Source organism: Prionailurus viverrinus, unplaced genomic scaffold (genome assembly GCF_022837055.1).
Source record: "Prionailurus viverrinus isolate Anna unplaced genomic scaffold, UM_Priviv_1.0 scaffold_42, whole genome shotgun sequence".
In the NCBI taxonomy this organism is placed as follows: domain Eukaryota; kingdom Metazoa; phylum Chordata; class Mammalia; order Carnivora; family Felidae; genus Prionailurus; species Prionailurus viverrinus.
The window spans coordinates 1,255,267-1,282,685 of record NW_025927609.1 but is presented as its reverse complement, the minus strand read 5'-3'; the positions used below and the strand labels follow the sequence as shown (position 1 = coordinate 1,282,685).

Here is a 27,419-nt window from a genome sequence, read left to right as displayed (position 1 = left end):
GATCACCAGGGGCCGGCGAGCTCAGGAGACCTCCTCAGGGCTCTGCCTTCCATACTTCCGTCAAGGCTGTAGAAAAGTATGCAGACGTTTGTTTTTATTTTAGAGAAAAACATTTATTGCTTTTGAAAAATTACTGAAATAATACATGCTCATTGCTGCCTCCGAAACTTAGAAACAGAAAAAATAGGGAGAGACTTGGCATCGGTCCCCCAGGGCCCCACGGTCCCTGTTCTGGGTGCCCTTTCTCCAAGGACCTAGTTACGGCATTTGTCACAGACGTGCTTCCCAAGGGCCCGGCCATGCTGGATGACGGTGAAGAGTCTGGCCCCTCAGGGTCCTGAGTGAGGGATTCGGGCCCCATCAGGGTCCCAGGGTCAGCCCACTGTGCTCCGTGGCCTGGGACCCCAGCCCAGGGCTGACCCAGGACCCCTTGGGGGGAGGCTTGATGGGCCTGGGGTCACTTTTTGTTTTTGTTTTTAGTGTAATCAGCATACAGTAAACTGCACTTATTTGAAATTTGAAACACGCAATCTGATAAGTTTTGACCTGTGTGTCCACCCGTGAAAGTGTCACGATCAGGGCATGACCGCATCCACCAGCCCCAGATACTCGTTATGCAGTTTGCGGTCCCTCCCTCCTACTCCCCACACCCCTCCCAGGTGCCCCCTGATCTGCCTTCTGTTGCTGGTAGATGCTGGTGTTTTCTGGAAGGTTCCGTACGTGGAACCATACGCTCTGCCTTCCTGTCTGGATTCATCCACTCAGCACCGTTGTGCTGACGCTCAGCAAGGTGTGATTTTGCACTGTTGGTTCGGGCGCGGTTTCACCGTGTGGAAGGACCCGAAGTTGGCTGTCCACTCACCTGCCAGTGGACCTTTGTGTCATTTCCAGCTGGGGGCTGTCACAGCTAAAGGTGCTGTGGGGCTCCAGGGGAAGCCTCTGTAGGGACACCTGCTGCTGTGTCTCCGCTCGACACCTTGGGTAGAATGGCTGGGCCACAGGACAGGTGTGTGTTTGACTATCGAAGATGCTGCCGCAGACGACCTTTCCCCGCGGTTCCCGGTGGCGCTGGGCGTGGCCACGTGCCATTGCCAGCATCCCGGCAGGTGCACAGGGCGGCTCAAGGCCGTGTGATTAGCCGCCCCCTGATGACTGATGACGTGGGGCATCTTTCCACGTGCTGATCTTGCCTGCCCTTTGTGCGTTGTTTTCCGTAAAGCATCTGTTCAAATCTTAGCGGCTGTTTCCCAGTTCCTGACTTTTGAGAGTTCTTTATGTTCTGGATGGGACTCCTTTGTCGGGTGTGTGTTTTGCAAATATTTTTTCAGTCTGTGGCTTATCTTTCCGTTTTGTTAATAGCGTCTGTACAAGAGCAGAACAGATTGGTTTTTAATTTGGATGAAACTCAATTTATCAGTTCGTTCACGTGTGGATCTCGCTTCTGGTGTCAGAGCTAGAAAGTCTCCCTGCCCACGGTCCCAGGGGCTTTCTGATGTGTCTGGTCGTGTTACGGTTTTGGGTTTTGCATTTGGTCCTGTGACCCGCTTTGAGTTAGGTTTCTGTGTGGAATGAAGCACGGCTGTCTGTTCGGCGCCACTTACCGGAAAGACGGTCTTTCCTCCCGCCGAGCCGCACGTGTGCCTTGGTCGGAAATCAGCCATCCGTGTACGTGTGAGACTATTTCTGGACTCTGCTCCGTGGGTCTGTCCTCACAGCAGTCCCGTTGCTGTGGCTTTCTAACAAGTCTGGGATAACACCGTGCCAGCCCTCCACACCTGCTGTCCCTTTGTGATGCTGCTGTGATTTTCCGCGTCCTCCTCGCGTCCTCGCGCACCGCGGACCCGGTTTGCCGGTTTCTGCGCGAAGAGCCAGCCCGAGCGCCGACCGGAGCGTCTCTTGCTCTGTAAACCAGTCCTCGGAAGGCACAGACGCTGAACGGAGTCTTCCGAAAAGGCTTCTTCCTTTGCTTTCTCTTAGCAAGGTTTTTGCCGTTTAAATGTTCACTGAGGCAGAGGTTTTAAGTTTGCCTTAAATCATGCTGCATTTGGAATACGGGCCCGAGAGGTGTGCACCCCATGCTGGCCGCCACGGGGCCGGGGCCGGGCTGCCCTCCGGCACCAACCTGGGACTCTCCCTAGGTCCTCAGTGGGCGTGGTCTGGCTGCTGGGCGCAGGGGCATCCAGGAGGCTCTGGCAGGGTCGTGGTCAAGGGCGTGGACGTGGCTCCGATTTCTTCTGTGCCGGCGGGGAGGCTGGCAAGGCCCCGGAACAGTCTGCACGTCAGTCCCTGTTCAGCTAAGGGGCCTCAGATCCTGTGCAGTCCCCGCCCCCAGCCCGCTGCGCCGTCAGAGGGCCCAGCACACCCACCAAGGGGGCGGTGGTTCCCCCCAAGTCCCCTCAGGAAACGGGCCTCAGGAGCGGCGTGAGTCCCTGCGGTCTAACTGGGTGGGCCGACCCCCTTGGAGGAAGGTTTGGGGGAGCAGCCTTAGTTCACCCCACAAGGGGAAGGTGCCCATCCTGACTGTCCTGGGCTGGCCAGGGCCAGCCAACGGCCCATGCCTCAGGCATCTGTGCCCTGTGGCTCCTTGTCTGTGCGGTGGCTGCCCTGGAGCTCTGGGCCCTGTCTGCAGCTCTGGGGCCCTGCAGGGCAGGCCAAGGGCTGATTAGGCCAGACTCGGCCCGTTCTTCCTGGGGTCTGGAGCCTCCAACGTCAACCATCCCCAGAAGGAAGCTTCCAAGGACATCGCGGGGCCAGTGTAGACACTTGAATCTGGGCCGCGTGTTCAGTCACCGCAGGCAACAGCCTGAAACATCCTAAGTATAACTGCCTGGTTGTCAGAAAACATCCTCACTCTCAGCTCTTAGGAGGCATGTGGCGTGGGGGGTGAGGGTTGTGACAGATGCAACAAACTTCCGTGGTTCAGCAAGAGAAGAAATGATGTGTGTCTGCATGTGCATGCATTGCGTGTGTGCACGTGCATATGAGTGCATGTATGTGAATGTGTGTGTGCATGCGCATGAGAGTGTGTGCGCGTGTGTGTGCGTGGTGGGGGGACTGCATCCTGGAGCCGCACGCAGCCTGGGTCCGGGGCGGGGAGCCCAGAGTGGAGCCTGGGCCGTGCTCCCGGGTACGACGGGTATGACGGCTGCCTCTGCCTCCCCCAGCTTGGACCCTCCCCGGCTCAGACACCGTCACCGCATGGAGCGTTCGGAGCCCTGGGGGCGGCCCGGAAGAGGTGAGGCCCCTCCCTTGACCCCAGGGCACCCGGATGCAGCTCCAGCTGCCACACCCCTTCCTCTGTGCTCCTCCTGCGCCCGCAGCCCCGGGAGCACGTGGCAGGGATGACCGGGCAGGGCCCACTGTGTGTCCCATGCCTGTCATGTCCACTCTGCACGTCCCCTGTGATACACAGCCCAGCCTGAGACTCAGGAGGGTGCAGCCGCGGCCCCCCAGCCTGTGCCCTCTCCTCTTCGTCCCCAGGGTCCTGCAGGCTCTGCAGTACAGAGCCCCGATGCACAGCCTGTACCCGGGCCACAGGGCCCCCCGGGCCCCCCAGGGCCACCGGGGAAGGACGGTGCTCCCGGAAAGGACGGTGAGCCGGTGAGTCTGTCTTCCCTGGGTTGGGCCGGGGGGAGGGGCTTGGACAGGAGGGGGAGGTGGGCCTAAGGCGGCCGAGCAGCCGTCCCCGATGGAGACCTTGGGGTGGCCCTGACCTGAGGCTGCTTCCTCTCTCCTCGGGAGACAGAGGGCGGTCAGCAAGGCAGGGGGGGAGATCAGGGAGGTGAGGGGTGGTCAGCAAGGGGGGGTGGTCAGGGAGGAGGGGTGGTCAGCAAGGCAGGGGGCAATTAGGGAGTCGGGGCGGTCAGGGAGGGGGGCAGTTAGCGAGGCCGGGGGCGGTCAGGTCGGAAGGCTGGTTAGCAAGGTGGGGGCAGTCAGGGAAGAGGGTGCCCGGGGGTGGCCAGCGAGGCCCCGCAGGGCCAGCCCACGGTGCACTGGGAGGGAGGCTCTCCACACTCACACGCCACCGTTCGGGGGGCCTGGAGTGCAGCTCCGTTTCCATGTTCAGATCAGGGTGGGGACGGGGTATAATTCTCTGTCACTAACGGTTCTCCTGCACGTTCCAGGGCGATCCTGGTGAAGACGGGAAACCTGTAAGTTCACTTTTCTTTCACAGCCAGGTCCCATCTGTGACATTTGTGTGAGACCCTCGGGCTTCTTTACCCCGTGGCACTCTGTAAACTCAGTGCCAATGCACTTAGCTTTGAATGCAACTTCACTTTGGTTGAGAAAATAGAAGTCTAACTGTTGATAGAAAAATACTAAGTTATGCGTACGTATTGAGAAGTTTAGGCTAACTACCAGGAAAAAAAAAGGAAAGGGAAGAAATAAAAGGTGTAGCTTCCAGATTCTTAGAGGGAAAAACACATAACAAAGAAATAGGAAGCGTGTTTGTGGGTTGGGGAGGGGTGCAGCCTGTAGCTGGGCGGGGGGTGGGGGAGCAGGGTCCATGCAGACCAACCAGCAGTCACAACAGATGGGAGCTTCTATCTTGAAAACTATGGATTTTTAAAAATCAACAAATGCTATTTCCCAGAAGCATGGTAACACAGCGCGAGAAAGTTGCCAACTGAGATACGGGACATGACGCCCCGACAAGTGGTCATGGGGGCAGGCCGCTGACTAACCGCACACCCCTCTTGAAAACATTCGAGGGGGCAGAAAGGGATATTTCCTACTGACCCCAGACAGTCCCTACTTAACCTGGTGGTGGAGTCACTTGCGGGAATACCGGTGGCTCCTGAGGAAATCAGCCGGTGCTCGGCCGGGCAGGGCCTGGGGCGTCTGGGACCCAAAGGACTCCAGGGACAGCTTGCTCTGGGCAAACGCATGGGAATCTGTAATCTGACGGGCCCCACCGTGAACGTGGATGTTCCAGCACACAGAAGCCTCCTGCGCCCACCAGGGGCAAATGTGCAGGCACTCTGTCCACAGCACCCAATGCAGGCACACGAGTGTATGGGACAGGTACACACATACGTACGGGGCAGGTACACACACGTACAGGACAGGCACACACACACACATGTACGGGGCAGGCACAGGCATATATGGGGCAGAGCGCCAGTGTCTGGTGAGGATATCCATGGGAAGTCGCAGGTCACATTTGTGTAGAAAGGTCCACGTGGCCCCTCAGGTCAGATCCCCAGTGGGCAGCGTCTGCCTTGAGTCCTGCACGGATGCCCTCTGTCAACCCCTCGATGACTTGGCTGTCTGCCCCGGCCATGTGTCTTGGGCGGGACAGGTGGCGACAGCACAGAGGGGCCTTCTCCCTGACCGAAATGATGGTCTTTGTCTTCCAGGGTGACCCTGGGCCACAGGGCTTCCCCGGGACCCCAGGAGACATGGGCCCCAAGGGCGAGAAGGTGAGAGTCTCAGCTGTCTGGGTCTCCGTTCGTGTGCGTTACGCTCTCAAGCCCTGACCGCAGTGAGGGCCGTACGCCCTGATGCAACTGGTGTCTTACATCCCCAGGGGGACCCTGGAGTCGGGCCAAGAGGACCCCCAGGACCCCAAGGGCCTCCAGGGCCACCAGGACCCTCCTTCAGACACGACAGGCTGGTAAGTCCCGGCCACAGCCTCTTCCAGCAGGGGGGCCGCCTGCTGCCCCGGGAGGGACCCTCCACACCTCGCTTGGCTTCCTGACGCCTCCTTCTTTGGACCCAGACCGGCCTTCCGGGAGGGTGTCCAGGCCCGGGAGTCAGCCCTGTCTGCTGGGCCACAGGGTGTTGGGGCCGCAGGGCTGTCCTCCTGCCCGGCTCTGCCTCCTTTTGTTCAGCGGGCGCGTCCACTACCTGCTCATGGCTTCTCGCCATAAACCTCCCAGCTGTGGGCTGTGGGCAGTGCTCGAGATGAGCATCCTGCCAGGTCGAGCCCCCACCCCGCTGGCCTCGGGCGAGGGGAGGGCCGGGTGGAAGGACCTGGGCCCCCAGTGACATGTCCGTGGGCTCCTTCCCTCAGACCTTCATTGACATGGAGGGGTCCGGGTTCGGCGGTGACCTGGAGAGTCTCCGAGTGAGTGTCCTGGGCATGTGGACCCTGTGGTGGTGGTGGTGGTGGTGGTGCCCAAGTGGGGGTGGGGGTCAGGGCCATCCCTCGGCGGGTGCCGCGTGCCACAACCATCCTGCGTTTCTCTGTATCCAGGGCCCGAGAGGCTTCCCCGGCCCCCCGGGGCCCCCCGGCGTCCCAGGCCTGCCCGGAGAGCCAGGCCGCTTTGGGATGAACAGCTCCGACGTCCCAGGCCCCGCAGGCCTTCCTGGAGTGCCTGGGCGGGACGGGGCCCCCGGGCTTCCTGGTGCCCCGGTAAGGCCTGCCTCCTGCCCCTCCCTGCCCTTGACCCCCTCCGGGCTTGGCCTGGGGTGGGGGGTGAACTCCAGTCCCCACCCATACCCCCCCTGCCCAGATCATCGCAGGGAGGCGGCTCCTGGCTCTGGGCCCCTGGCGGGGAGGAGCCTGAGTGGCCGACCCACCGGGTGATTCCTGCAGCGTCATTCAGCTCCGGGCCTCCGGCGGGTCAGTGGACCTCCCAGAGTCTGTCTCCAGGAGCGGGCCCTGCCTGCAGGCCCGGGGGCCGTGAGGAGCCCGCGTCTGGGACTCACCACTCGTGGGGTGCTCAGAGCCCTGCCACCCCCACTCCCGATGCCGGGGTGGGGGGGCCTGCGGCCTGGAGGTTCCCACACGTGTCGCTATCAGAGTTGCGCCACGTGAACCGGGTGCACGGAACGTGTTCGCCGGACGACGCGCTCCGGAGGTCCAATCTGCACGCTCATGGCGTCGTCCTGTGGATGGCGCCCGGCTCTGTTCGAGTGACCAGCCCCTCACTCACGGTCTGGGGGCCCTTCTCGTCCTCCCTTATTCGATCAACTCAACGAAAAGGGAACAAATGTAGAAACCGAGCAGAGCCGCTGCACCCCATAGCCCGTGTGCAGGCTCTCCTGTGAGCCGTCAGGGGAGACACTCGGCGTCCTCGACCCTGGGGAAGCGTGCACACCCGGATAATCATCCGCTGCCCCGTGAATCTTTTTCAGCGGCTGAATTCCATCTGGCCCCACACTCTGCTTTTTTCTCCCCCAGGGACCTCCAGGTCCTCCAGGAAGAGACGGGGGACCAGGAAAGACTGGCCAGAAAGGCAGCCCCGTAAGTCACTTCCCCGGAAGTCTGTGCGGGCCTGACCCGGTGCCACGTGCCGGCCGGAGGGCGATGGGTGTGGGGGTGCGGCCGGGCGGCCTTCCGCACGAGAAGTGCCACAAAGGTGGCCACGGGGAGGCAGGTGGCCCTGTCATCCCGTGCACGGCCACCATCCACCGTCCGCCTAAGTCATCAGGGTCTGAGAGCCTGGGGCCTGGGGCGTCCGGAGTTCGCTGAGAAGTGTGTAAAAATTCGGGACTCTGTGATCAGTGTTTCTGATGACAGCTGGACTAGGTGTTTGGGGTCGTGGGGACACTTCGCTTGATTTGGAAACTGCATCCCAAACTTTCATTCTGGTTACAACCGGGGCCCGTGGCTCCACGTCGTTTATGGTGAATGAACCAGGAGGGGTTTCGAGGCCGTCCTCCGTGGGATACTTTCCGTGAGAGCCAGGCTGCTCGGGGCTGCGGAGGAGGCGCGTTTTCCGTGAACCCCGGGTGCTCAGGGCCTCTCGCTGGGGGAGCAGCCGAGCCAGAGGGGCTCTCGTGGGGGTGCCGGCCACTCCCAGCCCCCCGGGAGCCTCTGTCCAGGTCTGACACAGGGCGGTGGCGGGAGCAGCCCACGCCGTGCCAGGGCCAGGAGACACTCAGGGTTTCAGACACGTGTCTTCCGGGAGTGGCACACGGGATCCCGGCGGCCCAGACACGCGCGAGGAAAGCCAGGCTTTGATCGGCGTGACTGGCAAAGCAGCGGCCTCTCGGGTCAGGACAAATGAGCACAGGTGTGTGCTCTCCTCTCGCTGGCTGCACGCGGTCTGGTTCAGCGACTGTTCTCTCTCCCCTGCAGGGCCAAGCGGGCGCCCCGGGACCTAAGGTACAGACGAGATGCCCAGACGCCCTGGAGGCACCTGGGGCGGGGTGGGCTGGGCCACGGTCAAGGGAGCCGGTGTCCACTGTGGGAGCCGCCCTGGGGAGGCGTCCCCTTGGTCCGGCCAGGGTTCCCACCCAGTTCTGGCCGCTGCGGAATGACACCTGGTGTTTGGAAACAAGCTCCCGGTGAAAACTTGTCGGATAAAGCGTGGAGTGGGGGGGGCTTCATGGGGAGGGACCGGGCTGCTGGGGGCTGCGGTGCTGCTGGGGCCCCGTGGGATCCCATGAGGAAGTGGGTCCGGGGAGGCCCCTTCTCAGCTGCACCGGGTGGGCGGGCGCTCACCGGAAACTTCCCGGGAAGTCAAGGGGCTGGTCCCCAGGGGAAGTGCCCGCTGGTGGGCCGGGGCTGCGCTGGGCAAACCCCACGGGGCGGAAGGGAGGACCAGGATGAGGACGGGATCAGGACACAGGTCATGCGGATTCTGAGGGATGGGGTGGGGTTCAGAGAGGAGCGTGTGCATAGGAGCACACATGCACATATGCACACGCACACATGCATATGCACACGTGCATGCACACATACCCACACATATGCATATGCACACACGCACGTGCATGCACGCATACACGCACGTGCATACGTGAGTGGACACACGCACACATCATGCACACCTGCATGTGCACACACGTATGCACATGTGCATATGCACACACATGCACATGCATACACGAGCATGCACGTGCACACACACGCGCATGCACACATCATGCACACATGCACGCGCACACACACGCATGAGCGTGGGGGCACTGAGGGCCTCTGGGAGGCCTGAAATGAGGGGCTACAACTGCAGGAAAATTCAGCATTGAAGCTGAGGTCAGACCTGCTGTGGGAATGAGACCCCGAGTGGGAAACTGGCTATTGAGACTCAACTTTAAAACCGTCAGGAGCTGGCCTGAGGGGTCCAGATGCTACAGCCTGGTTGTAAACTGAGTAGGAAACTGGGAAAAAATAAATACAAAAGATCAGCCCCGATGGAGTTTTCTAGGCACAAATATTTACGTAGAAGCCTTTCAAAGATTGACCATTAGATGAGTTGTTTAAATATAATAAAAAGGCACTAGTATTAAAACCCAGAAAGTAAAATATAAGATTCTATTAAAATGAGCACGTGGATAAAGTGGGTGACAAGTCAAAACTGCTGACTATCTGTTAAATAGACCGTAAAGGGGTTAACACCAGCCTCAGGGGCAGCTCACGGAGGGCCGGGGCCCAACCCCCGTAGGACAGCATCCGATGCCTATGGGAAGCGGTGAGGGGACCCCAGCCCACTCGAGGGGCCGGAGGAGGCAGTGGAACTGGCCGGGGAGGCCCCCTGGGGAGAGGCCGTGGTCGGCGCTGCCCGGGGCCTTCCGGTGGGCTTGCGTGCGTGGGTAACACGCCCTGCTGTGGGCCAGGGGGCGCCTGTGCCCCTCACAGGCAGGAGACTGTGGTCCCTCCATTTGCAGGTGAGGTTAGGTGGTCTTGGGTGGGGCCGGGCCAGGTGGTGATCCCGGCCTCGGGCTGAGCCTGCACAGAGCCCAGCCCTCTGCCCGGGGGCCTCCCTGTGTCAAGTCCCCACCTCCCTGCCCTGCTCACAAGCTGGCATCCAGGACCCTCGGGCCTCCTCAGTCTGTGGGTCTCCCTCGGTAGTGCCGTTTTTAAAGTGGATAAAACCGTTTCCTAGAGTCAGAGGAAAAACAGGGGCTATTGGATTTGCTTTGTGCAATGCCGTTTGTCTCCGGTTTCCAGATTTGTAAAAAGCACATAGGGAAAGCAGGTGGGCACGGCAGGCAGTGGCTGTCTCGGGGTTTAGTGGACACCCTGGTGGCCGAAAGCAGTGACTTCTGTCTCTCCACCTGTGCAGGGAAGCAAGGGGGACCCTGGCCCCACTGGCGCTCCTGGGGAGACTGGCTTGGCAGGAGCCCCCGGTCCAGCTGGACCACCAGGGCCCCCCGGGCCCCCCGGGCCTCCAGGACCAGGACTTGCCGCGGGGTTTGTGAGTACTGGTTGCTCCCGTCCCCCAGAAAGCCGAGTCTGCAGCCCCGTGCCCCCCTGGGCGCCCCCCACGGGCAGGCACTCTCCCCGGCCCGGTGTCTGAGCCCCACCTGGACGGTGCCACAAGGTGGAACCGGGGGCAGTGGGGGAGCAGCCACCCAGTTGCACAGGTGGTCATGCCAGGGCCCCTGTCCTGTGCGTGCTGGGGAAAGACTGCTCCAAGCAACACCGTGAGACAGCCAGGCCCCCGGCTGGTGCTCGGGCCAAAAATAAAATCCCCTAAACTCAGAGGAGGGCTGAACCGGGCGCCCCCACCCCCCCCCCACCCCCCAGCAGGGTCCCTGCAACCCGGCAGACGCTTCTTATGCCAGGACCAAGAATGGCCGCTTCCAGGCGACCTCAGCCCTTGGAACCCGCCCTGCTTAGCTGTGGCTGAGTCTCCCCCTCAGGCCAGCGGCTGGCCTCCGGGAGGGATCTCTTCCCGTAAGACACGCAGACCCAACTGTCCCCCTCGTGTGCTGCCCGCAGGAGGACATGGACGGCTCTGGGGGACCCTTCTGGTCAACTGCTCACGGAGCCAGCGGGCCACAGGTACTGCCCTTGCCGGCTTGATCCGCTCTCGGGGGGAGGTGCACGCGGGGCAGGGGATGCCCCTGGGACCAGCCCGCCGGTGGGGACCAGCAAGGCCGCTGATGCCTGGGCACTGTCCACCCTGGAGGCCTTCTGGAAGGGAGTGGACCGCCCATGTGGGGAAGCGCTGTTGGTGGTCCGGTAGATGGACGTGGGGCAGAATGAGCCCCAAAAGATGGATCTTTCTGGAAAACAGCAGTGCTTGAGTTCTCGTTACGGCTCTAACTGGGGCAAGCGATAAACTTTGGCCCTAAGTGCGATTGTAACTAAACAAAGATGGGTGCCTTCCTGTGAAATCCCCCCTCGTTCTGCTGTTAACGTCGGCACCAGTTGGGCCTGGGTTTGGCTGAAGCAGCCGACACCCCCGCGAGCCCTGGACTTGGGCCAGACGCGGGGGACACGTCCCGGGGTGGGGCGCTGCCTCTGCCATGGCCGGCGGATGCCCAGGGGACCCTCCTGCCAGCGCCCGCCGCGGCCCCAGACCCTCAGCCTGGTGAGAGTGAGCAGCGGGGACAGGTTTCTATTCTGGGCAGCGTTAGTGAGAATTTTCTCTTGGGCAGAAACTATTTCCCTGAGCAGCTAGAGTGGCTTTGCTGGTTTAATTTCGTGCTTTTCCTTTTACGTGTTAAAAAATCCTAGCCTTTGGCCGCATCGGGTAGCTGCCTGGGCACCAGAGAGGACCCGGTGGGAGGTGGCAGCGAGGTCCCGGGCCCGGGGTCCTGTCCCCGCTTGTAGGGCCCTGGACCCGGGTACACAGATCCAGTGCCCCTCGACCCCTGGAGGAATCAGCGGGGCTGTTCCGTGACTTCGGAGGTGACGGAGACCCCCGGGGGTCGCAGCAAAGCCGAGCCAGCCGGTGCCCTGTACGGGCCAGAGGGCAGCATTCTGTCTGCTCGGACGCAGGCTTCAGTTACACAAGATGCAGATTCGGGTTGTGGAGGCACCGGCACGCCTGCCCTCGCGTCTGGTCTGTGTGCTGCTTGAGGGGTAAAGGTGGTGCCGAGGACAGACCCCTGCTCCTGGGCTGCCCAGGGGGGTCCTGGCTCCTGTAGGAGGAAGACCTTCCCTTCGGGGGCTCAGGCTCTGTTCCTTCTCTGCCCCACAGGGACCACCAGGCCTGCCGGGGGTCAAGGTCAGTGAGCGCACCCCCCCCCCCCCACTAGGAGTTACCGTTTCAGCGGGGCCTGGGGGTAGCAGGAGTTCACGGCGGGAGATTGGAGAAACACGGGGAAACAGTCAGGCACCACCCACCCCGAGCTTCCGTGTTGGGGGGCACTCCTCCCATCCTTCTAAAGCCGCAGGGTCCCCGGCTTCATGCGTCTGAAGGGGGCTTGCCAACCCGGGGGTACGGAGGAACCTGCCCCCGCCACGCCTCCCAGGCTCTGGGGCGGCGGGGGGTGGGGCGCCCCGGAACTCCCCCCACCTCCCTGCTTGGCTCTGCTGCCCCACCCTGTCCCTGGAGGACACCAGCCCCCACCCCTCCCCATGGGTGGCCAGGCTGGGAGGGCACGCCGCGCTCCCCACAGACACACGGGTTCAAGGGCGCACAGGGCCCACCAGGCGATGTGTTATGGTCCTGTGATGAACGTTCCTTTTAGAGTGTTCTGCTTTGATTTAGAACTTTGGGTTGTGGTAGGAGATGGTATTTTAGAAAGACACACTCACTTCCTTAAAACGAAGTCGTCTGGTGGGGTGCTCCTTGGAGCAAACTGATGGGGCAGCTTCCAGAACAGTCTAGGCTGCACGTGTTAGCTGCCTGCACAGCTGGCCCGGTGTCCCTGGGACCCTCCGCTCTGGGCTGGCCCTGGAGGAGGAGAAGGCAGCATGGACGCCACCACTGTGGGGGCAGACTGCCACACTCGCGCTCACAGAGCCCCTTCACCCGCTCTAGGGGGACCCTGGAATAGCTGGACCACCAGGCGCCAAGGTAAGAAAGAGCCTTTTCTCGGGGTCAGAGAATCTGGGACCTTGACCCGTCCCAGTCGGGAGCAGGCAGGGGCCCCCTCAGCCGCACGGCCCCGGTCCCCTGGAACCATGGTAACTCGGGGGGAGGTCCGCGTGCAGTGACTTCCAAGGCCAGGCCCAGGCTCACTGTCCCTCTGGTTCTTCCTGGTGCCGTCTGGGCTCGGCCTCCACTCCTCAGACTGCAAGACGTACCTGTCCTGAGGACACCCACCCCCAGGACACCTGCCCGCCGCCCCAGGTCACAGGACAGGCTTCCTCCTGGCTCCAGGGTGGAAACCTTGGGAACCACAGGAGTCTGTCCAACCATAGTCCCCTCCCCCTCTGCCCCTTGAGGCTCCTAAGGAGGCTGGAGGCCGACTGGGCCAAGTTGCTGCCAGGGGCGTGAGCTGGTGACCCACAGAAGCCCCGGCCTGCTCACCTCCCCGGACGCCAGGCTTTGCTGGGCGGTGGGATGACGCTCGTCTCCTCCTGTGTCGGGTGCAGGGAGAAGTCGGAGCCGATGGACCTCCCGGGTTCCCCGGCCTCCCTGGCAGAGAGGGCACAGCCGGAGCCCAGGTGCACGACCACTAGGAACGCTTGGGGTGGGGGAGCGGACCACCCGAGCGGCTGATGACGCTGACACCTCGGTGTGGTCTCGGGGTCCTGACCAGTGCTCTGTACCCCACAGGGCTCAGAGACCCCGGCTCCGTGGGCCGTGGGCCGGGGGTCCAGGCTGCCCGCCGGGCTTCCTGCCTGGCTCAGCCCCCTTTCCCAGGAAGAACTCTCTACGTCTCCATTCAGAGCCGCTGCTGGTGGTGTGGGGTCTCCAGGAAGGGGGCTCAGGCTCTGTTTGAGATGAACTGTTTCCATCTTTGCAGGGACCCAAAGGAGAAAAAGGGACCCAGGGAGAGAAAGTGAGTGGGGCTCGGAGTCTGTGGGCCGGGCACGTGTGTGGCCAAGCCTTGAGGGGTGCTGGCTCGGAGCCTGCCCTGCCGGGAGGTGGGGCCCTCAGCACTGCCGTCCCCAGCCCAGGCGCCTCCTCACACCCTCTGGGCGCCAGGAACCCCTTCCGAGCCCTGGGTGGGCTTGGGGTCCCTTCCAGGGCCGCCCGGACAATCTGGAGGCCCCCGCAAGCCATCTGAGAGTCAGACACCGGCTTTCTCTTCCAGGGTGACCCAGGGAGGGATGGAGTGGGGCAGCCTGGCCTCCCCGGACCCCCCGGGCCCCCAGGACCTGTCGTCTACGTGTCGGAGCAGGACGTAAGAACACTGCGTGGGTGGGCAGGCGCTGTGCCCGGCCCTCCCCCTGGCACTGGCCACGGCGGGTGCCAGCCCGGTCCCTGACCCCACGTCGGCTCCCCCCCACCTCGGGTGCCCCCTAAACACTCCAGGGTTTCCACTTGGTTCTATTCTGGACCAGCGATGGTGTCTCATTATGGTGAGACTTTTAAATTATTTGAATGAGAAAAAAGTTATGGGAGTGGGTGACCGGAGAGAAATGGAAATTCTGTAGCAGAAAATCTAAATGGAGCAAGGCCTCTCCCACTGAGACCCTCGTGTCCTCAGCCTCTGAGCTGCCCCATCAGAACCCCCTGGGTTCCCAGATGCCGGCAGTCCGCTCTGGCCCCGGGGTCTCTGGAAGCTTCTCCAGTGCCTGATCTGAGGGACCTGAGGCCAAAGCCAGGACGGCGAGTGAAAGCAGTTTTTCTTGGGCATTAATTGCTGTGCTGTTTCCTTGGGCCCGTGAGGCGAGCTGGGCTTTAACTCTAACGTGTTTTCCCTTTTCCTCCTCCGGCCTGTGTTTCCGCCGGCCCGTGGACAGAGAGCGGTGGCAGGCGTGCCGGGACCCGAGGTATGTGCACGCCGTCCCAGCGGGGAGCCACAGCCGGCTCCGCGCCCGCCCCGAGCTGACCTGGCCCCTCTCTTCCGCAGGGCCGGCCGGGGTACGCGGGCTTTCCTGTAAGTCGCCCCTCGGCCCTCCTCGCACCGACCCCGAGCCCCTGGTGAGCCCAGTGCCGGAGGGTGCCCGCAGAGCCGAGGAACCTTCAGGCTCCTGCGCAGAAGCCCCCGGGGACCAGGGCGGGGTCTCGGGGTGTGGGTCAGGACGAGGAGGCAGGTGTGCCCAGGCGGCCGCGGTGGGACAGGGTCCCTCGCGTGGCCCTCATTCCTGTCTCCTCACAGGGACCGGCCGGGCCAAAGGGAGATCTGGGCTCCAAAGGCCAGCGGGGCCCCCCGGGACCCAAGGTGAGAGGCTCAGGCACCATCGGCTCTGTGACCCTGGGGGGGGCGATGGGGACACGAGAGCCCTGACCGAGTCTGATGCCGGTTCTCTTCACGGTCACCTCACTGTGACCCATGGAGGCCCTGCGGAGACCACCCCACGGCAGAGCCCAGGGAGGGGAGGACCCCGCTCACCATGCACCTGCTCCGGGGTTGGTGTTCATGCCCCGAGTTGGGGCTTTACTGTGGGAGTCGAGGGCCCTCCCTTCCCCAGAGCCGGCCTCATGCCGTCACCCCCGCTGTTCCAGGGCGAGAAGGGCGAGCCGGGCCCAGTCTTCAGCCCCGATGGCGGCACGCTGGGCCCTGCCCAGAAAGGAGCCAAGGTGAGCCCGGTGCCTGGGATTGCTCACCTTTGTCCAGGCCGGGGGCTGGGCGGGGGGTCCCGAGAGGGCTCTGGAAACTTCTGTAGCCTGGGCCCCTCGCCCTTCCCTGTCTGTCCCTCTCTCAGTGCCGCACCGGGAGGGTCAGAGCCCGTACGCCTGGCTTGGCCACCACCCAGCCGGCCCCTGGTTATCCCCTGCCCGTCAGCTGAGCCCGCCCTGCCGAGGGGCTGGGGGCTCTGGAGGAGGGGGACTCGGCAGGGGCCTCACCTGCAGACACCCCTCCCTGAGGCTGCAGCTGCTCCTCTGCCTCCGGGTGCTGCCACCGTGGAGGGGTCCCGGCCCTCCTCCCCCAGCCCCCACCCCCAGACAGGCCCTGAGAGGGTGCCGGGAGGACTTGGACCCAGATTCAGTGGCCGTGGGGGACAGGCCCGGAGGGGCCCTGAAAAGTCTCCCAGGGTTGTCTGGGATGGGCAGTGGGACCTTGGATCTCAGGGCCCAGAGAACTCAGGCCGGCCCCGAGGTCGGGGGGGCCCCCACGGCAGGCCTCGTCCGTGCTCCCTGGGGACAAAAACCCCCATCTAGAGCATGCTCCCTCTGCCGTTTCCTTCCATCCCTGGCGCGGTCGGAGCCCCTCGGGCACTGCCCCGCCGGCCATCTGACGGCGCCTTCTGGTTTCCTGTTCAGGGAGAGCCCGGCTTCCGAGGACCGCCGGTGAGTAGGCGCACGCCTCCCACCGCGAACACGCGTGCGCGGTGTGACAGAACACGAGGTGCCGTGACGGCCTGGCGCTGAGCGGGCGTGGTGGCCCGAGCGTACATCCCGGTGCGCTTGGCGAACACGGAGGCAGGTGTCGGGCGGGAGGCCACCGCAGGCGCCGGCCTCTGCTCTCCTGAAAGGCGCTCCTCCTTCCTGCAGGGTCCATATGGACGGCCGGGGCACAAAGGGGAGATTGGCTTCCCTGGGCGGCCGGTAAGGACCCAGGATCTCGTTCGGGCCTGGCCCCTGGGGGCCTATAGGGGCCCACAGACCACAGTTCCTCCCCCTACCCTGCCCCCAGGGACCACCCCGCCTGGGGATGGCTTCTCCAGGACGAAGCCTAGGGCTGCCCAGCCCGTTTGTGGGCGGCTCGGGCCAGAGGGGCTGGCGCCCTAGGAGGCCCTGGGCGGGGACCGAGAGCTGGCCAGCTCCGGCAGTGACCGCCCCTGTGCCGTGCCCCAGGGTCGCCCCGGGATGAACGGACTGAAAGGCGAGAAAGGGGAGCCAGGACATGCCAGCGTCGGCTTTGGTGTGAGGGTGAGTGTCCCCCAAGGGGCGGACGGCGCGGCTGGGACGCCCAGGGGCGTGGAGGGCCCTGCGCCGTGACCACACTGGGCCGGTCCTCTGGCACGAGGACCCCACACATGTGCGCGCACACTCCAGCTGAACTGCGGGGACAGGGGCCCCGAGTGGCTCTTCTGGAAGGGCACGGCCGCGTGGGTCCCGGGCGTGACCCCTGCCCCCGGTGGGGCCCCTCACTCAGCACCACAGCCTGACTCTCAGCGCCTCACCGGCTTCTGAGCAGGGTTTATGTTGGTAGCCTGGGTGTTTTTATCCGTTTCTCCCTAAGAGGGGGCCTCCAGACACGGGACCTGCTCCCGATCCCGCGGCCGGGCACCCAGCCAGCTGCCAGGTGTACTCGGTGACTTTGCTCCCACGGCCCGGGCCGGGGTGTGGGGTCCCGAGGCCAGCGTGTCAGACGGTCCCCACTTTTCTGCTTTTGCCATCACTGCTGGTTCTTCATCGTGGCTCCTTCCTCCCGTGGCCTAAATGTGGCTGCTGCCTCGTGAAAAATCAAGAGGCAGGAGGTGACATCTCGCGGCGATCTGAAGTAGTGACACAAAGTCGGGTCGCGGGCCTCGACAAGCAAGCCAGGCACCGGGATCCTTTCCGCACTTCTGACCTAAGGGCGGATGGCGAGTCAGTTCTGACCTAAGGGCGCATGTGTGCCCCGCGGAGTCTGCTGGGACAGGGCTCCGCCTCCAGCGGCTCCTCTGGGGGCCCGACACCCCACCTCTGTGCTGCCTCCAGTCCCTCTGTCCTTGGCCTCAGTGGGGCACTGCAAGGAGGTGACCGCAGGGCAGGCGGGGCCGGGTCCTGAGGTTCGCACGACCTCACTGGGCCTGGTCTCACTCCTGACACAGCGTGAGTTACACAGGCTGGTGCTTTGTCCAGTAGGCAGGTCACTGCCAGAATGAGTGCTTTGCACCCTGCCTGGGTGGCTGTCTCTTCTCTTTCTGTGAATAAGTAAATGAAAGTTCACACATGGGCTCAGCCTGCTGGCCTCTGGGCCTCCTGGGGCTCTGCATTGAATGTGGAAATACACAGATGAGCTCCCAGACTCTGCGTTAGTCTCCGTGCTCCCCGCCAGTCCTGTCGCCCTCTCCACGTCCCCCAGGCACGTTCTGAAAGGGGCAGCTGTGCTTGGGGGCCCCACAGCCACAACCAAACTGGATGCTTCCTGATTATATGCTGTCATACACGTTCAGTTTTCTGATTTTAGTGAGATATTTAGTGAAATATTCCCCCTCACATCTGCTGCCCTGGTCACATCCACGGCCTGGCTGTGAACGTGACTGACCTCGTGTTCTGTCCTCCCCATGCAGGGCCCACCCGGTCCCCCGGGGCCTCCAGGACCCCCAGGCCCTCCCGGGACTCCCGTCTATGACAGCAACGTAAGTACCCCCACTCCCCTCCTCACAGGCCCTATCCACCAGCCACCCCCTGGAGGGGTCAGCCTCTCCCAGGGAGGGGACACCCCAATTTCTGGCAGGGGCTGGCCAGTACTCCATTAGAAAACAAACCCCACCTGGGGAAGTGAGGGCTCTCTGCATCTGGGAGCCGGAACCTCGAGCCGTGTGGTCCTGGGGGGCAGACACCCCTGTTTTACAAGGTTCAGCCACATGAAGTGACTCCGAAGGGGCAGGTCATATCACGATCAGGGCTCTTGATTCCAAACCCCCGTCTCCTCCCCCTCCCCCTCCCCATGCTCCTACGGGGGACCGGTGTCTGTGTGGCCTCACAGAGGGCTGGGGCTCCGGGCTCAGAGACCGCTGGGGGGGTGCTGCCCTCAATCCGCAGAGCCCCTCGCCTCACTGGCCAGCTTCTTTGCAGGCCTTCATGGAGTCTGGCCGCCCTGGACCTCCAGGATTGCCAGGTGAGGGCCCCTGGGGCCTCGCGGTGGCTGGGGCAGTGGCTTCTCTTGGGGATGCTGGATGCCGCAGGACTTCGTCCTGTGAGCCTGGGCTCCAGGGGAAGCAGGAATGCCTCATCGGCCCATGTCCCCTGCTCCAGAGTGATCACAGGCCCCTCGCGGGGCCTCCCGGGTGGTCCCAGCTCAGCTGTCCTGGCAGCCTCGCGGGGGGCAGCCCCGGATACTGAGTAGACACCCACTTGCGTGCGGAATTTAGATCTGCCCCCCTGCCCTGGGCCTGCTCTGTCAGCCCACGCCCACCCCGCGGGAGTGGCGTGGCCTCCAGGGGCAGCCCCTTGGGTGGGACCCCCGAGTGCTTCTGCTCAACAAAAGCTCTTGCTCTGAAGGCTCCCAAACTCGTGTGGTGCTCCTCCCCCGTCCAGGCTAGTGCACGCAGCACTCACAAGGGCTGGGGGTGAGCGGGGCACAGGGGCATGGCCCAAGGGCCCTGTCACAGCTCAATGATGGGCACTCCTGGGTCTCTGTCCCTCCAGGGTACCAGGGGCCTCCTGGACCGAAGGGTGACAAAGGAGAAGTGGGCCCACCAGGACCACCAGGTGAGTGTGCTCCAGGCGGCCCTGGGCTGGGGTGGGTCCCCGGCACTGTCCTCTGTGGTTACCCGTGCCCTCCTGGAGGAAGGACACCCCTTCCAGGCGTATGGGGACCGATGGCACCTGTGGCGGTTTGATCCCTAGTTGGCCCAAAGCCTCAGGGCCCAGGGCTTCAAGGACAGCGGGGCTGAAGGGCGGAGCTGGGCCCCCGGCACCCTCCCCTCCCACTGGCTGCGTGGAGTCCTCCCTTGGCCCGACTGCCCCGGGGCTGAAGTCTTAGCACCTCACAGGTTCCTTCCGGTGGGACGGCTCTGCCAAATTCTTCCACTGCTGAATGAAATAGAAGAAAACGACAGGGTGGCTGTTGGGGGCTAGCAGGACAGAAGCCCAGAGGGCCGTGGCGCCCAGCCCCAGGCAGTGACAACTAAAGGGTGGCCGACCGGGGCCCCCCCAGTGAGGGGCTGCAGCCCAGAGCAAGGGCGGGGTCAGAGACAGGCCGCCGGGCGGGGCTGAGACCCAGGGTTTTCCCTGAGGACCGCTAGAGGCACCGAGGGCGTGTGGTCCTGGGGGGCAGACACCCCTGTTTTACAAGGGGTAAAACAGCTCACCGAGGGCCTACGATTTAGGCTGAGCAGGTGAACAAAATGGCCAGAATGGACCGGAATGCAGGCAGGAGAGCAGAGGTGAGACAGGCCCCCAGGAGAGCCAGCCAGGGTGGGAGCTTGAATCACGACAGTGCTCCAGCAAAGGGGGAGCGAGAGAGGTCTGCGTGGAGGCCGCGGGCCGGGGCAGGGGCAGGGGCGCCGGCGGGAGAGCACCTGGAGGCGTCACGGCGAAGGGTTTTCTGAGGCCGAAGGAGCCCTTCGCTCCACCGACCAACAGGACCTCACTCCTCCGCACGGAAGACAGACGCCAGAGAAGAGGCCTCAGGCGACGTAAAGATGGCCTGTGTGCGTCAGCGGAAACCCCCTTCCAAGCGAGGCCATCGGAGGACCCGCCCTGATGGGACGGGACAGATGGCAAGGGCCCTTCGAGAAGGAGGCGATGCTGGAGGGGAGACCCCCAGGAGCGAACCGCTGCCCTCGTTCAGCGTGGTCGAAGCGGGACATACCTCGCCGCTTCCGGGGGTGGAGCCAACGACGGGCCAGGACCACGCAACTAAGCATGCCCGGCGAGGATGGCACCAAAATTACCGGACCCTGAAGACGACACGAAAGGAGAGAAAAGGGAGCACAGAGCAGATGGAACCAGGCACATTTAACGTAGTTGGTTCAAACTGACATCTGTCCGTAAGCGCACTGAACGGGAACCCACTGAATACTCCGTTAAAGGTAAACGTCGGCAGTTGGATAAAAACAAAACCATATGCTGCTTACGAGGGACACTGCAAATGTGAGGACAGACACATACACAAGCTGAATGCGGGACAGGGGCAGGCAAACCAAGCCCGTGTGTGTACACCTGTGTCTGAATGTGCCCCTGCGTGTGCTCCCGTGTGCATGTGTCCGCATCTATGAACGGACCTGTGTGTGCACCTGTGTGTGTGAATGTGCACCTGTGTGTGTGCGTGCCCCTGTGTGCGCGTGTGTGCATCTGTGAGTGCACCTGTGTGCTTGTGTGCTCATGTGCACCTGTATGTGTGAGCGTGCCCGTGTTCTTGTGTGTGCACGTGTGAGTGCACCTGTGCACATACATGTACCTATGTATATGTGTGCCTTTGTGTGCCTGTGTATCTGTGAATGCACCTGTGTGTGTGTGCACCTGCGTGCATCTGTGAATGTACCTGTGTGTGTGCACATGTGCACCTGTGTGTGAATGTGCACCTTTGCATGGGTGTGTGTCTGCATGCGTCTGTGAATGTACCTGTGTGTGTGTGTGTGTGTGTGTGTGTGTGTGTGTGTACAAATATCTGTTTGTGTGTGAGAAATCAGACGAGTGTACCTTGAGGCAGGAAACATTGCCAGAAACTCGAAAAAAAAGAGTCCATTATGAAAAAGGAGTAAACCCACCAGAAAAATACAGCAATTCCAAATCCTGTGCCTCTAACAACATAGCTTCAAGACGTAAAGAGCAGCAACCGACAGAAGGACGACACAGATCCGTCCTCGTGGGGGTACGGCCGGCTCTCAGGAAGTGACGGCACCAGCACACAAAGAACAGCTCAGGCAGGAGACGGAGTTCCCGACCTGGCCCTGGGGCCCTGGGGCCCTGGCAGCAACACGGGGACCCTGTCTTCACCACACGGGCCCTCGCCTGGCAGAAAGCGAGCAGGAAGCCAGCGTCACAGACACGCCTGGAAGATGACCCCAGAGCAGCGCACTTCCCTTCCAGATAAGGAGGAACCGCTCACAGCCGGCAGGTGGAAGGTGGTGAGGCCCCGGCCGAGTCCGTGGCCGCAGCGGCCCCGCGGCAGCAGGACCCCCCCAGATGGGGGCCACGCACCCATCGGCCGGCCCAGCTGGGCCCCAGGCCACGGGTCCTGTTAACTGTTCAGGAACTCACAACCTCAAGCGGGACACGTTTCTCAGCACTCAGCTCAGGAAGTCAGAAAACAAATAGCAAATTTACCTTTAACAAAAGAGATGGGCACTGAGGAGGGCACTGTTTGGGATGAGCACTGGGTTGTACAGAAGCGATGAGTCACGGAAATCTACCCCCAAAACCAGGAGCGCACTGTGCACACTGTATGTTAGTCAACTTGACAAGAAATTATGTTAAAAAATAAAGTAAAATTAACATAGAAAAGCAAAGAAAAGGGAAGAAATGGTACAGCTCAGAGCTGAGTGAACAACCATTTGCAAGTCAAGGTAGTTTTTGGAAAGACCGCTAATCCCGGCACGCCCCCTGCAGGACCGAGAAAGGAGGGAGCCCTGCGAGCGAGTGAGCGAGCGAGGGGCAAAGGGCTGCTCCGCCTCCACCCTCGCTAGGGCTGCAGGGTGGCTGGTGCTCAGGGTGGTGGCCACTGCCCCGGGAGGGTGGGGAGGGTTGCGAAGGAAGAAGTATCTGCCATTTGTACAGACGGGTTTGGGAACATCAACCACCCAAAAGAACATACCGTTGCAATTAATAGGTAGACTTACCAAGGTCACAGGGGCGATTCACAAAAATCAACTGGTAATAAGCAAAAAGAAATTCTAAAAAGGTGCCATTACAAAAGGAGGTCAGACCTGTGGCCGCCAGAGGCAGGCGGGCGTCACGGGGAACCGTCCGAGCCGCCAGACGCGTCCTGGAACTCCCATCGCGAGGTGACGCACGTCTTCCTGTGTCCTCACCAGTGAGGCCACGGGTGTGAACCAGCCTTACTGTCCGGTCCTGCTGCTGCACCCCTAAAACATTCCGGGGCCGCCATTAACAAAAGTGTAACAAAACTGCAGGGGGCCCCCCAGAAACAGACGTTCTAGAAGGCAACGAAGGCAGCTGTAGGTGGGGGGCATGGCGCTGCCGAGACACTCACCTTGGCGCCCCATCTCTCCTACAGGGCAGTTCCCGCTCGACCTCCTCCAGCTGGAGGCTGAAATGAAGGTGGGTGTCACCCGCGTCCCCGTCGCCTGTCCCACCCTGGCTGGGTTCCTTGGGGGCTCAGAAGGTGGCGAGACAAGTCCTGTCCCGCAGGGCGTGCCGGACCTCCTGGGCTCCAGAAGCTTCCGGCTGCCTCACCCTGCCCACTCGGGGCTTCCGGGGGTCGGCCTGCCCCTCCCAGGTCAGCAGCGGGAGCCGGGCTGTCTCAGACCGGCGTTTCCATCCACAGGGGGAGAAGGGTGATAGAGGAGACCCGGGGCAGAAGGGCGAACGGGGTGAGCCCGGGGGTGGCGGATTCTTCGGCTCCAGTGTGCCCGGCCCCCCCGGCCCGCCAGGCTACCCTGGGATTCCGGTAAGTCTGGACTCCTGGCTGCCTGCAGGCCCGAGCCAGAGCCCGTGTCCCCAACGTCCTGGGCCAGGTCCAGCCCAGCTGTGGATGCCTGCAAGGCCCAAAAGGTTGCCCCCACTCCTGGCAGGGCGGGGCACGGGGCAGGCCTGGTGGGTCACGGCCTGGGCCCGCACCCAGCCAGCCGGGAGAATGGGGGGCATAGGGGCCCTCACCCAGCCCTCCCTCAGGGAGACCATCTGCCCTAAAAGATTCCAGGGGGCACAGGCCCCAGCTTCTGCCTGAGGGATGGAGGGGGAACGAGGGCCTTCGGGGGACCGAACCTCTGTCCAGGGTGTGCTCTGGTCCGTGTTCTGGGATCCCTTCCCAGCACAGAGCACACCGTGTGGGAGGCCAGGTTTCCCCGGCCATCATGGGGGCAGGCAGCGGGCTCCCCGCAGGGCCTCTGCCACATGTTCTGTTGTCTCCCCTAGGGTCCCAAGGGAGAGAGCATTCGGGGCCAGCCAGGCCCACCTGGACCTCAGGGGCCCCCTGGCATCGGCCATGAGGGGCGTCAGGGGCCTCCTGGCCCCCCCGGCCCCCCCGGGCCCCCAGGGCCCCCTTCCTTCCCCGGCCCTTACAGGCAGAGTAAGTCAAGCAGGGGCGGGTACCTGGTCTCCGGCCTCGTCCAGCCAGGGCCATGCGTTCCCATCTCTGGCTCTTCTCTTGCAGCGATCAGTGTTCCCGGCCCCCCAGGCCCACCTGGGCCCCCCGGACCCCCTGGAACCATGGGCACCTCCTCAGGGGTAAGGGTCCCCGTGTTCTTACCGGTCAGATGCTTGCTGCCCAGTCGCCTGCCCGGCCGCCCTCTCCTCTGCAGACCTGTGGGTGGCCTGCTCCGGAGGGTCCCAGCACCGGGCCTGGCCCTGCCCCGTGCACAGATGCACGGCAGCTGAGATGTGGTTTGCAAAGCAGAAAACGGGGAGCCTGGGGGTGGCCGTGGGACTCGGGCGGGCAGGGGAGGACAAGGGAGGACAGCCATTAAGAAGGGTCCCCAGCAGGGCTCACCGGGCACGTGGGCACTTGGCATCCAGCCTCCCATAGGGTGGCCTCACCGTCCTGGTGCCACAGAGCATTCTCAGGGAACAGCCTGATCGAGAAAGGAACACACTTAAGCCTTCAGGACTGTCCCTCATCCGGAAGTGTCCTCCCCCCACCCCCCATGAGCCCAGACGCTGCCTGTGTGCGAGGGCACCCACTGGGTCGGGCTTCCAGCAGGTAAGGATCTGGGCCACGTACCAGACCATGCTGGACAAGGTGCCGGAGGTTCCGGAGGGCTGGCTCATCTTTGTGGCTGAGACAGAGGAGCTGTACGTCCGGGTCCGGAATGGGTTCCGGAAGGTCCTGGTGAGTTACCTGCACGGGGAAGGGGCGGGAGACCTTCTCGAGCTTGCTTGGGGTTCAGGAGAGCACGTGGGGGGGAAGGGGGCCCCCCACAGCGAGCCTGAGCCTTGGTCTCGGTTGTCCTGTGGGGTGAGCGCCTCATGCAGTGACCGTGCTCCCTCCTCACGTTTCTTTATTTTTTAACTCGGGGCCTTCCGAGCAGTTTGGGGTTTACGGAGAAGTGACTCCCACTTCTTACAGCCGATGCACGTGAGGTGCTGTGCGCCCGCTGATGGCACAGGCACCAGGGTGTAGCCGTGCCAGCTTCCGCTGGGGCGGGGCGGGGGTGCCAGGCGTCAGGGTTGCTGGGGTGACCCCTGCGTTTTCTTTCAGCTGGAGGCGCGGACACCCCTCCCACGTGGGACGGTAAGGACGCAGCCGAGTTCAGGGCTTGGAGCCCGGGGGACGTCTGGCCGGGGCTCCACGGTGGCAGGCCGAGCACGGCCTCGCGTCCCCGGCACGCCTGGGGCTCTGGGGGCTGGGCGTGGGAGGTGGTGTGCAGACCACGAGGCCGCCTCCCTTCGGGCCACGCTGCCCACCCCTCTCCGAGCGCGGGGCCCGGGGGATGGAGGAGCCCACATACTTAGGTTTCCCACTGCTGCGGCTCTTCTAAGCCAGGACTTCTTAAAGGGCCCGGGACCGAGGCTGCGTTAGGTAGTGTGTGTCCTGGGCTCCTGGCGAGTCCGCCCGCTCACAGAGCCCAGGGAGTCCTCCCTCGCTCGTTCCTTCCTTCCTTCCTTCGGCATAGTGTCGGGCCAGGCGCTGTTTTAGACAGGGAGGGACACACGAGGCCCCTGCCTCGCGGAGCTCGCGGGCTGGGGGAAAGGTGGCAAAGATGACAGACGATAGACAACCTGTTTTATCGTCTTAGCAGGAAAAGGTGCCTAGTCACAGAGCACGTGGGGTGTCAGAGGCACTGGGTGCTGGGGGAGGACAGTTGGGAAGGTGGGTCGGTGCAGATCACCTGAGGCGGGCGCACGGGGCATAAGGAGCGGAGAACTTGGGTGTCTGGGTGGCAGTGAGGGGGGCTGGAAGGTCAGGGAATGTGGTCCTGAGCGGGGCGGGGTGCCCGAGCGCAGGGCCAGCCACCCACTTTGCACGTCAGGCCGGCAGGGCGCCCCCTCCAGCTTACGAGAGCACAAGCCGCAGGTGCAGGAGGAGAGGGCCGCCCGGACAGGAGGGCAGAGCCCCCGCCCACGGCGCCTCTGCCTCTGCGTCTGCAGGACAACGAGGTGGCCGCCCTACAGCCCCCGCTGGTGCAGCTGCACGAAGGCAACCCGTACCCCCGGCGGGAGCTCACCCACTCCACGGCGCGGCCCTGGCGGGCGGATGACATCCTGGCCGGCCCCCCGCGCCTGCCGGACCCCCGGCCCTACCCTGGCGCCCCCCACCACGGCCCCTACCTGCACGTCCAGCCGGCTCGCCCCACCGGCGGGCCCGCCCGCACCCACACCCACCAGGACTTCCAGCCCGTGGTGAGTGGCCCACCAGCCCCTCGGCTCCCGCGGACTCCCAGGGCTGCTGGGATGGGAGGGCTCTCTGGGCCTTCGAGAAGCGGGAGAGCCCGAGGAGCCGGGCAGGGGTGGGGGCCTGACGGCGGCCACTCTGGACCCCCTGGCCCCCAGCCCACCGCGGTCCCTGCTGCCCTAGGCCGAGGGGCTGGGCTGGTCCTCTTGGGGCCCCCGGGGCCGGTCACGCGGGCTCTCTGTGCACGCTCAGCCCCTCTGCCGGCCCGGGGCTGGTGGCTGACCCCCGCGGCCCCTCCACAGCTCCACCTGGTCGCACTCAACAGCCCCCAGCCGGGCGGCATGCGCGGCATCCGGGGCGCGGACTTCCAGTGCTTTCAGCAGGCACGCGCCGTGGGGCTGGCGGGCACTTTCCGCGCCTTCCTGTCCTCGCGGCTGCAGGACCTCTACAGCATCGTGCGCCGCGCTGACCGCACGGGCGTGCCCATCGTCAACCTCCGGGTGCGTGAGGGCTCCCGCGTGGGGCAAGGGGCGGGGGTCCGGCGGGGTCCCCAACCCCCCACAGCCACCCCATCTCACGGGGCGCCCTCAGGGGCAGGAGGCAGGGCCGGGCCCTCGCACGCAGCCACCTCCGAGCCGGGGCTGGGAACCGTCTCTGGGGCGGTCCCCATGCCTCTCTCCCACCGCCGAGTGCTTCCTGGGAGCTGGGGAGCACCAGCGCGCCTCGGGGCCAGAGGCAGTGGCCTCACCGCAGACCTGGGGGTGGAGGCCCCGCGGCAGGGCGTCCCTGGGGCGGGAGTAAGTCCTGCGACACCGCCCTCCCCAGGACGAGGTGCTGTTTCCCAGCTGGGAGGCCTTGTTCTCCGGCTCCGAGGGCCAGCTGAAGCCCGGGGCCCGCGTCTTCTCTTTCGACGGCAGAGACGTCCTGCAGCATCCTGCCTGGTAGGCTCCCCAGCAGAGGCCACAGGGGGTGTGTTCTGGGAGGTGGAGCCCCCAGGGACGGCCCCACAGGCAGCCGCACCTTGGGCCTTGGGGCCTTTGGGAAACGCCCTCCCCCGCCCAGAGTGGTCCAGATCCCGGGGGTCAGGGCTCGGGCCTGCGGCTGATGGCTGCTGCCTCCCACAGGCCTCAGAAGAGCGTGTGGCACGGCTCGGACCCCAGCGGGCGCCGTCTGACCGACAGCTACTGCGAGACGTGGCGGACAGAGGACGCGGCGGCGGCTGGCCAGGCCTCCTCGCTGCTGGCGGGCAGGCTGCTGGCGCAGAAAGCCGCGAGCTGCCGCAACGCCTTCATCGTGCTCTGCATCGAGAACAGCTTCATGACCTCCTCCTCCAAGTAGGGGCTCTGCCAGCTCAGACGGGCAGATGGACAGACGGCCAGGCCGGGAGGCCAGCAGCAGGGGAGCGGGGAAGCCGCCCTTAAGGAGGGTCTGCCCCTGCCCGCCCCCAGGGTGGGACCTGGCTGGCACTCTCCTGTATGGTTCTGTGGTTCACGTTTCATGTAACCCCCAAGAAATAAAAGGAAACCAAAGAGTGTATTTTTTAAAAAGTTTAAAACAAAACCTGGTGCCCAGACTTTCTCTTGCCCCTCCCCACCTCGCACAAGGCCCTGCCCCCTTCC

At 63.7% G+C, this 27,419-nt stretch overlaps 1 protein-coding gene and 1 long non-coding RNA gene across 4 annotated transcripts in view; one reads left to right on the top strand and one right to left on the bottom strand.

The window, feature by feature from the left end:
* Window positions 1-27,360, top strand: part of COL18A1 (collagen type XVIII alpha 1 chain) — a 91,267-nt gene extending 63,907 nt beyond the window's left edge. For 2 of the 3 annotated variants that reach the window (XM_047846838.1, XM_047846839.1), the window contains 36 exons: window positions 3,165-3,235; window positions 3,481-3,600; window positions 4,125-4,151; window positions 5,361-5,423; window positions 5,531-5,617; window positions 6,017-6,070; window positions 6,200-6,358; window positions 7,130-7,192; window positions 8,030-8,056; window positions 9,960-10,091; window positions 10,619-10,681; window positions 11,826-11,852; window positions 12,612-12,647; window positions 13,169-13,240; window positions 13,543-13,578; window positions 13,834-13,923; window positions 14,486-14,515; window positions 14,596-14,622; window positions 14,845-14,907; window positions 15,192-15,266; window positions 15,951-15,977; window positions 16,182-16,235; window positions 16,485-16,559; window positions 17,909-17,977; window positions 18,417-18,459; window positions 18,990-19,052; window positions 22,525-22,568; window positions 22,795-22,917; window positions 23,385-23,538; window positions 23,623-23,696; window positions 24,169-24,297; window positions 24,667-24,699; window positions 25,557-25,808; window positions 26,103-26,300; window positions 26,626-26,741; window positions 26,925-27,360. In XM_047846838.1, the coding sequence (XP_047702794.1) occupies window positions 3,165-3,235; window positions 3,481-3,600; window positions 4,125-4,151; window positions 5,361-5,423; window positions 5,531-5,617; window positions 6,017-6,070; window positions 6,200-6,358; window positions 7,130-7,192; window positions 8,030-8,056; window positions 9,960-10,091; window positions 10,619-10,681; window positions 11,826-11,852; window positions 12,612-12,647; window positions 13,169-13,240; window positions 13,543-13,578; window positions 13,834-13,923; window positions 14,486-14,515; window positions 14,596-14,622; window positions 14,845-14,907; window positions 15,192-15,266; window positions 15,951-15,977; window positions 16,182-16,235; window positions 16,485-16,559; window positions 17,909-17,977; window positions 18,417-18,459; window positions 18,990-19,052; window positions 22,525-22,568; window positions 22,795-22,917; window positions 23,385-23,538; window positions 23,623-23,696; window positions 24,169-24,297; window positions 24,667-24,699; window positions 25,557-25,808; window positions 26,103-26,300; window positions 26,626-26,741; window positions 26,925-27,138 (2,990 nt within the window). In that variant the 3' untranslated portion in view covers window positions 27,139-27,360. Of the gene's footprint in view, window positions 1-3,164; window positions 3,236-3,480; window positions 3,601-4,124; window positions 4,152-5,360; window positions 5,424-5,530; window positions 5,618-6,016; window positions 6,071-6,199; window positions 6,359-7,129; window positions 7,193-8,029; window positions 8,057-9,959; window positions 10,092-10,618; window positions 10,682-11,825; window positions 11,853-12,611; window positions 12,648-13,168; window positions 13,241-13,542; window positions 13,579-13,833; window positions 13,924-14,485; window positions 14,516-14,595; window positions 14,623-14,844; window positions 14,908-15,191; window positions 15,267-15,950; window positions 15,978-16,181; window positions 16,236-16,484; window positions 16,560-17,908; window positions 17,978-18,416; window positions 18,460-18,989; window positions 19,053-22,524; window positions 22,569-22,794; window positions 22,918-23,384; window positions 23,539-23,622; window positions 23,697-24,165; window positions 24,298-24,666; window positions 24,700-25,556; window positions 25,809-26,102; window positions 26,301-26,625; window positions 26,742-26,924 lie in introns of all 3 variants that reach the window. The other variant, XM_047846837.1, reaches the window with a different exon arrangement.
* LOC125159049 (uncharacterized) lies at window positions 9,154-13,214 on the bottom strand. The gene is made up of 3 exons (XR_007149668.1): window positions 13,104-13,214; window positions 12,386-12,524; window positions 9,154-9,775 (listed from the first exon to the last, which is right to left on the bottom strand). It is a non-coding gene; the product is annotated as an uncharacterized LOC125159049 (long non-coding RNA).
* Window positions 27,361-27,419: the final 59 nt, after the last annotated feature.